Source organism: Macaca mulatta, chromosome 14 (assembly GCF_049350105.2).
Source record: "Macaca mulatta isolate MMU2019108-1 chromosome 14, T2T-MMU8v2.0, whole genome shotgun sequence".
Classification (NCBI taxonomy): Eukaryota; Metazoa; Chordata; class Mammalia; order Primates; family Cercopithecidae; genus Macaca; species Macaca mulatta.
The window spans coordinates 95,615,180-95,632,554 of record NC_133419.1 but is presented as its reverse complement, the minus strand read 5'-3'; the positions used below and the strand labels follow the sequence as shown (position 1 = coordinate 95,632,554).

The window sequence follows — 17,375 nt, the reverse complement described above, 5'->3', positions numbered from 1 at the left end:
TGAACCAGGTAGGACCCGAAGGATGGAAACTGGGGAGCAAACCTGCAACTCCACCTGAGCATACACTTGTAACCAGCAGCTCCACAGCCTCCAAAGACACGGACACTGGTGGCGGCCATCAGATGGCTGGTTAGTGGGCTCTGGTTCTGAAGACACGTGCATTGCTGGTAACCACACTTGTAACCTTTAAGGTACTCTCCAAATCTGATATCCAGATCTGCAGACCTCATTTCACAGTAGGATGCTTATGGTGAGAATTTATGGAACCACTGGCAGAGGCACCCCTAAGACCTCAATACCCAGCCGATTAACTATCATGGCTAACCAAAGGGCTAGTCCTGCCCCGCCCTTTCTCCATCATTAGCTAATTTTGAATCCTCACTGGGTAACTAAAATTTTTGACTGCATTTCTGTGTCTTAGTTTTCTCTGTTTTTCTAAAATGATAATAATTATGTTCCCCTGATGTGGGATTAAGACAGAAAATAACAATTATATCTTGATTTACACATTAAGGCAATTTACAAAGATCTAGGGAATACTTTTAAAGTTCTTTATTTTGCATCCTCCTTCAATATTTTCTCCTTTTGTTAGGGTTCCTTCTTCTCCCTTTTCCATGACTAGTTCCTGGAACTGAGGTTGGCAAAGTATGACCTGCAGGCCAAACCCAGCCCACAGCCTGTTTTGGTAAACAGGGTTTTTATTAGAACACGGCTACACTCATTTGTTTATGATCATCTATGGTGGCTTTGGGGCTACAGGGACAGAGTTGAGTAGCTGTGGCTCTCAAAGCCTGAAATATTTATCAGCTGGCCCTTAACAGAAAGAGTTTGCTGACTTGCGGCCTAAAATACAGTGAGTTGATAGTAGATAGCCTATATGACTGTTTGCTTGAATCAATGATAATGATCATTTCATTTGATGTCCAGCAAATATTTATTAAATGCCTCTAAGTGCCAGGCACTATGCCAGGTTCTGAACTTACAATGATTGGGACTCTAATGTGAAGATGACAGGCAGGGCCCCTCCCCTTATGGTGTGTACAGTTTAGTTGGGGAAGATAGAAAAGGATTATCCAATTACTTATTTATAGTTGTGATGAGTGTTTACAGTGGAAAAAAGTACACAGTGCTGGGGGAGTATATAAAAGGAAGATCTAACTGTGTCTCAGGAACTCCTCCCTAAGCAACTGCCATTTAATTTAAGCTTAGGCCTGAACATGGGTTTCCTGGTTCTGAATTGTTAGGGAAAGCAAGGGTTCCCTGATGCCAGAAGAAATGCAAATGGACTTCAGTATGTTTTCCAGTTTGTGCTTACTCCATCCATCTATCTGGCTATGTAGTGCAAAGAATGCTGAAAAGTTTAAGATGCTTAATTTTTCAGCCTTATATATAACAGGAAAGCCAAGCAAATAAATAATTTAAAAACCAACAACGTGAAAATCATAACCCATGTTTAGTTGTTAAAGGCCAGACATCAACACGTGACCAAGAGGCACTTCTTCAATCAGCTCCATTCTTTACGCATGGCAAATCAGAGCTTAATTTGAGCCTAAATTGAGTAACATTAATTTTCACACTTGGGCAGGAGATTTGATTGAACATAAACAGATACCCTGCAGGCTGTGCGCGCTTCTGGTTGTCATGTAGGTTTGAAGTTTCTCAGTGCTGCCTGTCAAGGTTGATCAAGTGGGCTTAAGCACTCACATGCTTTGCTTTCCAAAGTCAGTAAGGCTCAATAAACCAGGCAGGCATTCTTTGGGAACACGTCCCACTCTCCTACCCTGAAAGTTGGCAGGTCCTTCTGGAGAAGGTGCATGCCAAAATAGATGCAAGAAGGCAGGGAGAAGTGTTGCAGAATACATGTATTTTATAAACTCCACTTTACATTTCCTATCACTGGTTAGTCCTCAGAGCTCTGGTGGCTAAACTGGAAGATTCATTCTTCTATTACTTTAAAGGAAATAGAGGTGCAGGCAGATTAACCATCTAACTTCAGGTCTCTGAGCCTGTTAGTAAGACACCAGGCCTCAGGAGATGTGGCAGCTGATCCAAGACAATTTGCTGGAGCCTGGACCTACAAAACTTTGATTTTTAGAACTGCATAGTCCTACTATATGTAAGGGTCATCTCTCAGGAGAATCAGTTAAGACAACTTTCTTGATCAAAATGATGTCACCCTGGCAGGCTTCTTGGACAATCCTTCCCCTCTGCCCATGGTGCAGATCTGCAGTGTCCAGCATGGTCTATGGATTGGTCAGTGTGAGCACCTGGCCAGTGGTTACCAAAACCTTTATATGCCAGACCAATTCTCACCTCCATCATATCCACAGCAGGGTAAATGAGAAGAAGTTAAAGGAGCCAAAAATGGACTATACTAACATCACCTTTCTTGAGAAATACTATTGTTCTTAATAATGAAAGACTCCCATTATCTGGATATTCTTCTATTCTAAAAAAAAGAAGAAAGAATGCAGAAAAAGAAATTCAGCTATTTTCAAATTGCTTTTATTCTGATAGTAGTTTGTTTAATAATTTTGCCCTAAAGTCTTGAAATAACAGAGGATTACCCGGGGTTTCTCTCAACATGACTGGAACATTGAGTTTAAAAGAATATTTTTATACTGACGCTACATAAAGATAATTTCAAGCCTATTGTCACTAGGATTTTCCACTTTTATTCATTCTCTCAATAAACATTAATTGGATGCCAGGTACATGAAGATGCAAGGGGTTTTAGTGGGGGATGAATACTGGTAAAGAAAGTCTACAGTTCTCCCATTTAGTGGAGTGTCACCCAAATAAATCATGACCTTACAGGTTGCAGAATAAGTGCTGTAACAGGAGCTTCGCCCCAAGGAGCCCAGAGTCAGGAGGAGCTGCAAGCACTAGTGCTGGTTGGCCCATGAGAGGCGGTAAATCAGTGTGTTCACATGTGACAACATCTAGCCTTCTTTCCTAATGATGCTTGATAGAAACCCACAGCATCTGATGTAATGAAACCTAATGAGGATTCAGAATAATCTCCTTATGCTCTATGTGGGTCAACAGAATAAATGTTTATGTCATTTTAATTTCTGATCCATGGTTCACACAAGACCTTATAGAAATACAAAAACCAGGAGGGATTTTCTTTTAGGAAATTATTTTAGTCTCTTTTAGGTTCTATAAGAGACAGAAAACGAAAATAGCTAAAATAAGATTCAAGGGTAAGATGATTGCCGTCTACACTGAAAACAGCAAATTATTATTTTTAAAACAATATGATCCAACACATTTTTTTCCAGTTAATTTTTAAACCCACAAGAATTTTAAGGGAAATCAAATGCATATAGTTCTGACTCATTTACACCCGTGACTCTTCAATATGTTGTTTTAAACAAATCATTGAATGTCCAAGAAATCTTCTTGTTAAATGATGAGAGGTGCATCATTTAACAGCCAGAATCTTAACTTATACAAACTTGAGTTTAACCAGATATGTGGAACCTGCAGTGCCCAGCAAATCCTAAAGCGGTGGAGATAGGCTCTTGTGCAACCTTTAAACATGACTTGGGTTTATCCCAGAAAAACACAAACATGCCAGAGCTAATCAGGTCCCACTCAATTCAAGAATACGACAAAGCTCCAACATATCTATTTAAAAACCCCAATAGGCCGGGCGCGGTGGCTCAAGCCTGTAATCCCAGCACTTTGGGAGGCCGAGACGGGCGGATCACGAGGTCAGGAGATCGAGACCATCCTGGGTAACACAGTGAAACCCCGTCTCTACTAAAAATACAAAAACTTAGCCGGGCGAGGTGGCAGGCGCCTGTAGTCCCAGCTACTCAGGAGGCTGAGGCAGGAGAATGGCGTGAACCCGGGAGGCGGAGCTTGCAGTGAGCTGAGATCCGGCCACTGCACTCCAGCCTGGGTGACAGAGCGAGACTCCGTCTCAAAAAAAAAAAAAAAAAAAAAAAAAAAAAAACCCCAATAAAATGAAATTTCAATTTCTACCAGTTCAGTTTCTTCACATCTAATGTTTTATTTTTGGCTTTCTGGCCTAGAGCTGATGGGAATTCTGCAGAGCTATCCATTTTCAGAAAGAAACAGTTTTAAAAAGTTTCTGTGACTGAGAAGACACAGCTAAGAATGGTAAGAGGTATTTCCAGGAGTTCTGCCTTTAGCAGACAGTAACCTGCCTCTGGTGTGCATGTGTGTATGTGACAAACGAATGGGAAAAATGAGAACCTTAGTTAAGTTGAGGCACAAAGAAGCCCGAGTTTCTCACAGCCAGACCAAACAGGAGGGCTAGAGGCCCTGGTTTTCAGGAGCAATTTGGCTTTGACATCACCATCCTATAAGCTATAAAAACATGTGGAAAAATAAACAAGCAAGACCAGAAAATTCACAGACAAACAAAAAGTTGAATTCCTCCAAAGAGAATGTTACAATACCATGAGGTGACAGGGGAAAAACATTCCTCAAGGGCATCAAGCTCCTAAGCACTTAATTCCTCAAGATTTTTGGTATAGACAAATCTCATGACTGGGGGGAACACAATGAGCCTGTTTCATGTCCACTTCAGTCTTTAGAATTAAGTAGTCATTACCCAGGCAGTCCACTAAGGCCTTCATAAAACTCCAACTTAAGAGCAGAGTTCAGTTTTTAGAAGAAAACTACCCTGAGCAGAGGGAAATATTTAAATCTGGCCAGGAAGGACTTCTTCCCTCCATTAACTGGGAGATCTTTCAACTCCCACCTGCTGCTTGAACTGCAAGAGTCGGTTGAGTGTTCTTAGACTTGGATGCCTAGCTTCTGTGTGAACACCTAGCAGAAAAGCTGAGCATGTTATTCTCTACTTCCCCCTTCCCTCTGACTCTCCCATTGCCAAGGTGGCTGGCAAGAGCTTCACAACCTAACTTTGACTTCTTGGTATGTATTACCCTGAGATATAACTTTTTTTTTTTTTTTTTGAGACGGAGTCTTGCTCTGTCACCCAGGCTGGAGTGCAATGGCGTGATCTTGGCTCACTCCAAGCTCCGCTTCCTGGGTTCATGCCATTCTCCTGCCTCAGCCTCCCGAGTAGCTGGGACTACAGGCGCCCACCAGCACGCCCGGCTAATTTTCTGTATTTTTAGTAGACACAGGGTTTCATCGTGTTAGCCAGGATGGTCTCAATCTCCTGACCTCATGATCCACCCGCCTCGGCCTCCCAAAGTGCTGGGATTACAGGCGTGAGCCACGGCGCCCGGCCCGAGATACAACTTTTATTGCAGTCTTGCCTTTCTTTTAACCAAGTGCTAGAATTCCAAAAAACTCACTTGAAAAGGATGGCTTCCCTTAAGTGGGCAATATTTATAATTATAATCACTAGGGGTTTGAAATTTATTCTAACAATAGGGTTTCTGAACCAATACACAGATAATGGAACACATTAATAACTAGGAAGAGAGGCAGTAATTCATGCCTGCCATTCTGTACCCACATGCTAAATGAAAGCCTGCCAGAGAGCACCATCCAACCTTCTGCCTATCTTTGCACCTATTGTTATACCTGTTCACTGAGCTCTGGGTTGCAAGGTGAGATGACGAATATGTTCAAACCTTAAGTCATTAACTAATCCCAACCTCCTCCTGCTGCATTTTATTGGTAAAGGGTGATCATCCATCCAGCTGCTCCAGTCACATCCCTTTCTCTCACTGCCATTATTCAACTGGTCAACCAAGTCCTACTAATTTATCATTTGTTTATCTGTCCCCTACTCTTCCTCGCTATTTCCACTGGCTTAGTTCATGACCTCTCCATCTCCTCCCCAGATACTGTACTGAAATACCTGCTAACTAGTCTCCTTGCCTGTAGGATAGTCCCTCATGAATTTCTCCTCTGTTCTGCCTCCCAAGTTAGCTTCCTAAATATGTGCCTTGGAAACAATGAAATCATACTCACAATTTGAAGAAAACATTGGTGAATATTATTATAACCTGGGAGGGTAACAAGTATTTCTAAGCATGACAGAAAACCTAGAAGGCATAAATATAGTCACTTAAAAACATCTTCTATAAAATAAAGAATAAAGATTAAAAACAACTGGAGAAAATATCTGTGACATATATATGTGGGGGACATGCTAATTTACTTAATAAAGGAATTTTTACAACTCACTAAGAAAACAACCTAACTATAAATTTGAAATAACATCTTGAGTCCATTCCTTGGCCACACTAGGAGAGGAGAAACTAATGTAAATAATTATAAAGCTGTGAAGGCACAAAGTGTCCTGCAAAGATTAGGTGTAAGAAAAATGGTTAGGTATCACCATTACCAAACCTGCTTCAAATGCTCTGCCTGGATTCAATTACACTACATATCGACACTGCGATCCTTTAAGCAGTTGAAAAATGCCTCTGGTCTCTTGTTTTTGCCTTCAGAACACAATGGAGCATATTTGTACAGAACAAGTAATTCCCTGTCGAGCTGGAAGGGCCTCTTTGCTTGATAATTGATGTTTCAGCTTTGAGCCAGAAGGTTAAAGTCTTTCTGAAGAACATTTCTGAGTTCACGCAGCACTAAACCCTATTACTCCATTATTCCATACCAGCCTTGGCTGGGAGGCCAGAACAATGCCCATGAGGTGAAACTGACTGGCTTTTCCATTTTGACCTGAACTAAGTGATCAAATTATGTCCCCTGACAAGAAGGCAAAGTATCCACAGAGTGCACAACACTGGCATTGCTGACATACCCGCCAAAGACACTAACTATACCTAGGCATGCGGTCATCCAGAAGAAACGTGTCACGATCCTAAACGCAAGTAGTAAAGACAATTCACCTTTCAAATGAAACCGAGGTGAGATCTATTGCACCCACGGGAAGAGATATAAGATAAATGTTGTTACAAAACCAAGTAATTCAAAGTGCTGATATAGCCTTTTATGTGAATCTGGAACTTGGGCCAATGATCTGAGACCACAAAGGTATCCCAGGCAAAAGCCCTAGACAGTATTAGTGTCCATTTGCAAAACATTGAATTTAAAAAACAGAGCTAGTATTAATAGCCAGAATGCAATCACGAATCAATCTGGGGGACACACAGGAGGTTAAACCTAACCAAACAGTATTGGAAATTAGAAAATTTAACCAATTATTTTCCAGTCTTTAAAATGTAGGGCTGCATTGAGGAACCCACACGTCAGAAGACCACTATCATAAGACAGACGGCTAGTGTCTGAATACATTACTTTTTGTTGTTCTAAATTGTCTTAACTTTGTGAGCACTTACTCATAATCTCATTGAGAATTATGATATAGATATGAATTCAATTTTCAAAAAAAGACAGTTGGATTTTAAAATTTCTGGCTAGTGCAATGAATCTGTAGAAATTCAAACCTTGACCAATGGTTTCTCAAAATCCATTTGATTCTATCATTTGCCTCTGCTAAAATTAATAAAATATTCTCCCAATAAATCAAGGCTTACAAAGCAACTGTTCATTATTCCTGGCTGAAATGGGCTCAGTGACTTCTGGAAATGAGTGTCACGCATGGAGATAGATATATAATGCGATCACTCAGATGGCTTGCACACTGGCAAGGGGCAGCCAGTCTAGAACTCCACAACCTACACGAGGACAAAACCTCCCTAGAGAGAACCAAACCCCATCACTAGGCCGCCTTCCGTTTTCTGAAGAAAAAGGGTTGTAACTTATCTGAAGTAGTGAGTGCCAGGACATGCTGTGATGTTGCTATTGCTTGAAGGGTATTATAGAGAGACAGAGAGAAACTGTAGGTCAGAGGGACAGAATAAACATTACTAAAGCAACATAGAGTGACCTCAGCTTTGTCTTGGGTAGACCTAGGAGGGCCTCATCTGAGGCCAATAGGTTGTACGCTAAATTAACAAACAAAAAGCAAACAGCACAAAACCCACTTGAAACTAATACGATTCTTCCCTCAGGCCCCCGTTTTTAAACAAACAAACTTTGAGATAAATAAATAAGTGGAAACTCACTCTGGGAAGCATAATGCCCCTCTGCAGCTTTGTCTTCGTGCCCTTCGTATTCCCTGCTGGAGAGCTGCCTGTTGGCAGTCTCTAGTCGATCTATGAACAAAGAGGAAATGATTACAAAGAAATGTATATGGATTGAAGTCATCATTTAACCAAGAAATGAAATAGGTGCCAAGAGCTGGGGAGGAAGAGATGCTCAGGCAGGAGCTCAAAACTGAACAACTTGGGGACAGACAGTAACTATGTCCCAAAATATCAAAAGAAAAGGCTTCAGACGCCACACTGTGTCTTTATGTGATCTAAAGACAAATGACGTGTACCAGCAGCATGCAGCTAGGGACAGGTGCTGAGAAAAACCACCTCACTGCCTTCAAGGCCAGCAAACCCGATCTGAAGTGTTCACAAAGACAGTCTCCTTGGCCTCAAACCCAGCCCTAGTCTAATCCTGATCATCACCTATATATTTTAGCCAGTGACAGCTCTCTGTATCTTAGAATCAAAGAAATAAAAATAACAAATACCCAAAAAAAGTCAAAATGACCTAATGTACGAAGACTGTACACAGCAACTTCTATGTTTGCTCAAACCACTTGGTAAATCTTTCATTATTCAATAAATAATCCAACTCAACTAGTATTCACTGGATGCAGATGACACCCAACCCAAAAGAGTCTGTAGCAAGAGAAAAGGTGGGATCTAGCTACTGGGTACTACCAGGACATGGAGCGTTTTGACATATGAAGCAACTGAAAATGGCTTGGCTGAAGGTAAAGTAACATTTATAGGTTAACTCATTGTGCACATTGGAGATGACCAAAATCCAACAGCAGGTGACTCCTATCTTTCAGCGAGTTTATTGTCTACTTATTTCACAACTGTGGGGATTTTTTCCCCCAGAGGGAAAATATGGCTAGCTCTGTCTTCTATGGTCCACCTAGCAATAGTTAAGTGCTGCTTTTCAAAGCACGCTACCAAATGACAGCCCCATGTGGAAAGGGTTGTGCGTCTAACATTGATCTTTTCAAACATTCAGATTCTCACCGCCATGAATCGCGGTTGAGTACTTTTAAAGCAAGAAGGAGCCACAAACAGAATCCCTTCCTTTGACAGACTCATGCATACAGGCTGTCACTTCCAAAGCTCGATGCTGCAATATACAACCCACAAGGCAGAAGAGAACAATTCTGCTTTTTCAGCACCTCCTCCCTTCCCCAGATGGTTGAAATATACAACAGGCAGACTAGCACCTGTGGCAAAGCATTCTGGCCCCAAAGTTGTGCTTTTAGCTACACAGGTGGTTTAGGTAGAGAGAACATGAATAAACATGCCTCGGAGGTCTCTGTTGAAATCATGAAGTCTTCTAATCTCGCCTTCCAATTTGTTTCTCATCGCTTTGTCCAGTGACTCTCGCTTGGTGGTAGACTTGACCAGACTTTCATAGGCTTCCGAAATTCTCTGAAGTTCTTTTTCAAACTAAAAGAAAGAACTGGCATTAAAGTGGTACCTTTGACATTCATGCTGGTGTCCTGGTAAAACGGATTCTTAGACATTGCAGTGTGAAGGCTGTATCTTCAATGCAGTCTTTCTGCATCTGAAGTTTCATGTGTACCAAATTGTATAATCGATTTCACTCCCCCACCTGCTCTCCAAAGACTACATTAGGATCCTGTAAATTACAGGCTCACAAGTCTGGCCGAACTGTCTGATGTCACCTTGTAAAAGTCCCTCTGTACCAATATTAGAAAGGGGTAAATCTAAACATAACTTAAATCTCTTACACTTTTAATGGCAATTTATAGCTATTATGATTATTCCCAGTTAATATCAGGAAAATATTAAAGTACAAAAAAACTAAAGGACTATAATTAGAACCCAAGTTTCCAGACTCCAAGTAGAGTGCACTTTCCAGAGACACTCCTATCTGTCCCCAAAGGAACGTAAAATCCACTGGAGGAAAGGCTTCATTACCTAGTATTTTTATTCCTTTGTCTATGAAATTATCTATATGGCAGACTGCTCACGCCTGTAATCCCAGCACTTTGGGAGGCCGAGGTGGGTGGATCACCTGAGGTCAGGAGTTTGAGAACAGTCTGGCCAACATGGTGAAACCCCGCCTCTACTAAAAATACAAATATTAGCCAGGCATGGTGGTGGGTACCTGTAACCCCAGCTACTTGGGAGGCTGAGGTGGGAGGATCACTTGAGCCTGGGAGGCGAAGGTTGCAGTGAGCAAGATCATGTTACTGCTCTACAGCCTGGGCAACAGAGTGAGATTCCATCTCACAAAAAGAAAAAAAGAAAATAAAAGGATTAATGGACATGTACCTAATCATAAACAAATATATCACAGAATCACAGAAAACCTCTTTATATTCAGTAATTGATAGCCAAGAAATTAAAACCATTTAAAAAAATATTTCACTAAATCAAAAACTAACTGGGGAAGCCTTTAATCTATGGCACATATAAATTGATAACAAGTAGCTCTATTCTAACAGGAGTTTGATATAATAGTCTGGTTTTTATGTAGATATCAATAAATCCCATTGTATTGTTATGTAACATAAATGCAAGAGAAAGGGTAAAGACCAGGTGAGGGTGCCTGCAAACATGGACGGATGCTTGATGAGATGCTGCTAAGGTCAGAATCAAAGGCAAAACTGATGGGGTTGAAAGCACTAGCGCCCTTCACTGGGTCCCAGATCAGAGCCATGTTTTCAGTGCTTCCACAGGACAGCAATGGCACCAGGAGCCAGGGACCCACTTTTCTGAGCCCCAACTGCCCGGATCAGAAAGTCCCTGCCAAGACTCCTATAAATAATATATATCCAAACAGATATTCATTGTTTGCTTACATGTCAGGTGTTTTTCCAGATGCTAAGGATACAGAAATAAGGAAGGCAATTCCTGGTCTTTAGGAGCTAAGAGTCTTAAGTTGGCCTGTAAATATTTCAGAGAAATGGTAGTCCAGGGATGAGGGCAAGGTAGAAGTGGCAGGAGGTAGGGCCAAAAGGAAGGACTTTAAATTATGGGCAGGGGAGGCTTAGTGGGGGTGAGAGGTACTGGAGAAGGAAGATTCTAACTCTGATCTCATCCAAGTTCTCATAGAGACAAAACTAACAGATGGGGTTGGAGGGTGGGGGTTTGTGGGAGAGGAGGTAGAAGAGATATCCAGGTAAAAAGCTTATGTAAATAGCTCAATGACAGATGACAAGGGCCTGAACTATGACACTAAAAGCGCAAATTCCAAAGACACTAATGAGTAGAATCAGCAGGTTTTGGTGACTGGGTGCAGACAGTAAGGAAGAAAGCAAGCAAGTACAACATAAACATTCACAGCTTAGAAGATGGGGTAAGGAGACTTAACCAAGATAAATGATTATAAGAGAACCAAGCTCACTAAAGAAAGAAAACCAGTCTGGGTTTGGAGATACCATGTTTGAGGAACCTGATGCACATATTGGCGAAGATTTCCAGTTAGGAGGTGAACATACAAGCCTAAAAGCCAGGAGAGTGGCTGCGGTGTCCTCAATGTACAGATGACAGATGACATCAGAAAGCAGAGACCACTCAGGGAGATAAACAGAAGATTAGAGGGCCAAAAAAGCATTCACGCCAAAGGAGGGGAGGGGCACCAGGGAAAAAGACTGAAGCTAGTGGACCCGTAGGAGCCTAGAAGCCAAAAACTTAAAAAAATGAGAGATACTGTGGTCAGCACCCTCAGAGGTTACAGAGCAGCCAGGATATGGCTGAGAAGAGGCTGATGAATAGGCTGGAGGGCACCAGGGCTTCTGCTTAGCAGCAGCTAACTAGAGCTGAGCTGAGAAAACCAAGGATCCTTTCGGTACCACCTTATGTTCCCAAAGGCCTCCTTATATCAGAGTTGGTTCTTCCCTGGTCCCCTCATTTCCACAAGGCCTTTCTGATTCGTCCACAGATATCATGAACCGCTGGTAATGCAGCAGCACAGAGGACAGTATGTCCTAAATCCTGTTCATAGCCTTACCATGAATTATGATCCTGTCTTCAAATTTTATTTACCAAAGAGATGGCTCCCAGACACACTCACACTTCTTTGCTGATTTTATCTATAAAAGGTGGCCTTTGCTTTCAGACAGCCGGGCATGTCACAGGAACAGTCCCCATCAAGACCAAAGGGTATCTTCAAGTCACCAGGGAAGCTGAGAGTACCACACACTCTTGAGGCATCCACCATGAGTGGTGTTCGGGCTTCCAGCCCAGAACAACTAGCGATGCTTCCTTAACTACACCCACAGGGACCCTTCCCTTGGTCTGATTTTATAGTATTTTTGACCTGTTGTATTTCCCTCATTGGAATTCTAATCTGCATCTATACTTTGCGGCTCTGATTCGACTGCTAACTCCTTGAGGGTAGAATAGCTCTTACTGTCCTAGAACTATGCCTTGCCCATAACAAAATACTGACTAATTAATCTTTAAATGTGTAACTTCTACAGACAGACTTGGACGCTGAATCATGCATTCTTTCCTTTTACTCAAAGAACTTCCCTCTGCATACTGTCAAAGGAAACTTCAAGATCCCTACCACGATATAGTTTACTATCTCAAATCCTAAAACAATCAAGACCTGACATATGGTTATGTGCTTAGAAGGGATCTACAGAAAAAAAACAAGGGTCTTAGTTCAGAACAAGGTAACTCCTATAAGAACTGATAGCTGTAATGGTAGAGAAAGACTAATCTCCTTCAGTGCATGCTATGGATATGGTTTGTCCCCACCAAAACTCATGTTGAAATTTGACCCCCCGTGTGGTGACACTGGGAGGTGGGACCTAGTGGGAAGTGTCTGGGTCATGGGTGTGGGTCCCTCATGAATGGCTTGGTGCCTTTCTCGCAGCAGTGAGATTAGATTGGATTTTGCAGGAATAGATTAGTTCCCACGACAGCAGGTTGTTATGAGGAAGGACGCGCTCTTCAAGTTTTGCCTCTTTATACATGTCTGCTTCCCCTTTGACCTTCTGCCATGTTGTGACACAGCATAAAAGCCCTTGCTGGAAGCCAAGAAGATACCAGCATCATGCTTTTCAAACTTCCCAGCCTGCAGAATCATGAGCTAAATAAATCACTCCTCTTTATAAATTACCCAGTCTCAGATACTCAGTTATAACAACACAAAAGGGAATAAAAAAGTATGGTTGCAGAGGACAGAGTTATGAGTAAATATAGGAAGTTAAATATATGCAGGGTTTTTTGGTTTTTGTTTTTTTGACAGTCTCACTCCATCACCTAGGCTGGAGTGCAGTGACACAATCTCGGCTCACTGCAAACTCCACCTCCTGGGTTCAAGTGATTCTCATGCCTCAGCCTCCAGGGCAGCTGGAATTACAGGGGGGCATCACCATGGCTGGCTAATTTTTGTATTTTCTTTTTTTTTTTTTTTTTAGTAGAGATGGGGTTTCACCATGTTAGCCAGGCTGGTCTTGAATTCCTGATCTCAAATGATCCACCTGCCTTGGACTCCCACAGTGCTGGGATTACAGGCGTGAGCCACCGCACCCGGCTGAGATGCAGATTTTGACTCAACATAAAGAAGTATTTCCTAACTACATTTTCCAGAAGTGTAGTATACCCATTAGTGAGCTTCTGTTCTCTGGAAGCATTCAAGTAAAAGATGAACACCTCCTTTTAGAGAATGACACAAGGATTACTAAGGAATGGGAAGTTGAAGTAGACTCATTTCAAGAATTTTAAGACTGAAGCTTTTTATTTCTGACTGTACACTCCTTCAGAGTAAAACCACACCTTCTTCTATTTCTCCATGTTTAGAACATCTTAAGCACCCTCTGATATTTGTTAAAGATATAGGAGGGTTAGATAGGCTGGTTTGACACAAAAACTATCCAGACCAGCTCAGACTCTGAGTACAGTGCAGGAGGGGAATCCTGGTTTACCTTCCCAGCTCTCATTCTCCTTTTTGGTCTAGGTGTCAGGGAGCTCTTAGGCCAGGCCGTAAGAATCCCTGCAATCACAGAAATACGCTCGGTGTCCCAGAGACAGAGCTACAAGCAGAGCAGAAAATAAGCAAATGGACAGAGAAGGCCCTGAGAAAATCTCAGCCATTCCAAGCTCCAGATACTGGTTTTTTCCCTGAGCACCTTCACGTGCAACACTGAGGGATGTGCAGGACCGAAGAAAGGCATGCTGTGCAAGCCACGGACTGACCAATCAAAGCCACCTTTGTTTCACTCACAAAAGAGGGTCTTCACTAAAGCAAGCCTGGGGTAACTTAACGCTTGGCCCTCTCCCATCAAATGCCCATCTATTCCCTGATGGCTTTCGAGGCCAACCCACTCAACAGCCCACAATCTGGCCCTGGTAGAGACTCCATCGTTAATTAAGTTTCAGAGAAACTGGGAGGCAAAAAATGCAAAACATAACCAAAAGGAAAGACTGAAAACAACAGCTCTTTCTGGGGGTCCTTGACCATCATTCCAACATTAACAGTGATAATCACTACCTTGTGCCTCTTTGGAAATAGGGTCTTCATATCTAGGCTGGGATTTGACAGTCTCTGAATTTAATCACTCTCTTCTGCTGTGTTCCTGGCACAGTATGCATAGGCTAAACTCTGCAATTAAAAATTCATCTATTTTTAGTTCTGCCCTTACAATGCATCTCTGCAAGGGCCAAAACATTCTCAATGCTGCGAGGAACTCAGATGGGATCAAACTGTGGGCATAGCGGGGTCATATCCTACAACATCGTGCAGCAGGCCTACCCAAAACAGGGGTCACATCCATGCCAGGAGAACTGGCAGCTATCATCCCTGAGAAGCAAAGCTGTCATCTCATCTGACCACCCCCTCTCCAGACCTAAGGCTCAGGCAGCTGCTAAGAACGCTGAGTGACAAAGCTGGGGATGAGGGAGGATCTGGGACTAGGGTGACCTTAGGAACGCAAGGCCTAATACGCCACGAAGTTCATGCAACTCTTGTGTCTCTTGATCCTTGTTGTAAAGAACAGCAGTCCAACTTGTGATAAACATGGCAAGTATCCATCAAAATCTGAGGTTTTGAATCGATAATTCTGGTTTTACATATGACAGATTAATGTAGTACAGTAAGTCCTCATGTAACATCATTGACAGGTTCTTGGAAACTGCAACTTCAAGTAAAATGACACATAGCAGGCCCCCAAATAACATCAGTGTTTTCAACTTCATTTCATTGTGATGTTGATGAGGAAAAAATTGGCTTTGCTTAAAACTGTAGTTTCCAAGAACCTATTGATGTTATTAAGTGAGGACTTACTGTACTTGTAGAACAACTTATAACATTCAAGGGACTGAAAAAGTTTTGGGTTCACGAAGGGACACAGCTTTTGATTTGTCTCCTCTTCCAGAAGTCATCAAAGTCCTTTTGGCCACAACTTTTAAGAACCATCCTTGGTGCAGGAATATTGAGACAGTGGGAGATTAAATCATTTTAGTTTTCAAAATGGAAATGTGCATCAAAATCAAGAAAGAGATGTACGTTATAGGCCAATAAAATGTACATGTTTAATACCAGCACTTTGGGAGGCTGAGGTGGGCGGATCACGAGGTCAGGAGATCAAGACCATCCTGGCCAACATGGTGAAACCCCATCTCTACTAAAATACAAAAAAAAAAAAAAATTAGCCAGGCATGGTGGTGCACGCCTGTAGTCCCAGCTACTTGGGAGGCTGAAGCAGAAGAATCGCTTGAACCTGGAAGGCAGAGATTGCAGTGAGCCGAGATCACGCCACTGCACTCCAGCCTGGCAACAGAGTGAGACTCCATCCCAAAAAAAAAAAAAAAAAAAAAAAAAAGTACATGTTAATAAAAAGGCAATGAAAAAAAACAAGACCTCCAATTTCTGCACCATTTGTGTAACTCTTCAGAAACAGCCATGGGAAAAACCCCAGCACCAAACTCGGCCTTCAAGTGGGTCTGTATAGCTTCTGGACATGTCTGCCTTGGAGCTTTATTAGGAGAGAATAAAGAGATGTTTGTTTCCCAAGAAGTGCTGAGTCTGCACTTTCCAATTTTCAGATCATACTAAAAGGAAGCTGCCCAAAAATGTCAGAGGCAAGCTTGGGCCTGTACAGTGTCTTATAGGCTTAAGGCTGAGACAACACACCTATTTCCCAACTTCTAAGGGTGCAAGAGGGGGTGGGAGTGAGGCCACAATCTTTAGGTGGCCCCTGTTTGTTTCTGCCTCTCATTTTTCCCCTCCAATAAAGGCAGCCAAAGCTCCCTCAGCCAAGTCTGGTCTTGACTCCAGGGAGCTCCAGACCTTTTCAGTGGAAGCTCTGCGCAAACGTGCTGGGACAAATTGTCTGTAAACATATGCACCATCAAATCCACTGCTCCCTGACAGCCCTCAGGAAGCAAGCAGAGCCTACTACTCTCAAACTCTTGACCAGCAAAATGACCAGCTTGACCTGTGAAATCAGCACTAACTCATGAACACTAAATGGGCCAGCTGGAGCATTAACTGTCACATAGAGCCAAAGTGACAATGTTCTTGTAGTCGGGTGGGGTTTATACTCCTATACTTTAACTTTACAGAAGCTCTTTATTGCCAAGGGAAGAGCCCGTACTTACTCTTAGAGGATCACTACTACTACACATGCCTCCTCACCCCCAGAAAAGAAATTCAAGTGCTCTATGGCTGTCCTGCCCTAAAACATCCTATTACCTTTACCCAACCCCCTTGCATCCTACCTGCAGCACATCAGATGCTGACTTGAGGGTCATCATGAAATCACTGCCCAGCAACAGCTTGTTCTTGCTGGACGTTCCCCTATTTACTTTGGCTCTCAGCATAAATCTCTAAGAATAATGGCTACCATACATTTAAATATTCCAACAGTAACTACACAGGCTGGAATTCCTCAGCATCTCCCCACCTGGTAAGTCACAAACATGCAGAAAGCACACAATAACTTGTACTCTTGACCCTCTCATGTTGAGGCAAGACTGCTTTTTGCAAAGACCAGCTAATGAAATGAACATGACAACACAAGGTTCCTGTCTGAGATTCCTAAATGTAAAGGAAAATTTGGTATCTCTCACTTCATTTCTCTGTGGTTTTACTTATTTTTTATTTTTGAGACAGGGTCTCACTCTGTCACCCAGGCTGGAGTGCAGTGGAGCGATCTCAACTCACTGCAACCTATGCCGCCCCAGCTCACGTGATCTCCCGAGTAGCTGAGATTACAAGGCATGGGCCACCATGACTGGCTAATTTTTGTAGAGACCGGGTCTTGGCATGTTGCCCAGGCTGGTCTCAAACTTCTGGGCTCAAGCGATCCACCTGCCTCAGCCTCACAAAGTGCTGGGATTACAGGCATGGACCACCGCGCCCGGCCTCCTCCGTGTTATTTA

General features: G+C 42.5%; 1 protein-coding gene across 10 annotated transcripts in view; it reads right to left on the bottom strand.

Annotated features, from left to right (window-relative positions):
• Positions 1–17,375, bottom strand: part of AMOTL1 (angiomotin like 1) — a 173,964-nt gene that overhangs the window by 37,427 nt on the left and 119,162 nt on the right. For all 10 annotated transcript variants that reach the window (XM_028833914.2, XM_015115492.3, XM_077964218.1 and 7 more), the window contains 2 exons: positions 9,314–9,458; positions 7,989–8,078 (listed from right to left, as the gene is read on the bottom strand). In XM_028833914.2, coding sequence (XP_028689747.2) covers positions 7,989–8,078; positions 9,314–9,458 — 235 coding nt within the window. The remainder of the gene's footprint in view (positions 1–7,988; positions 8,079–9,313; positions 9,459–17,375) is intronic.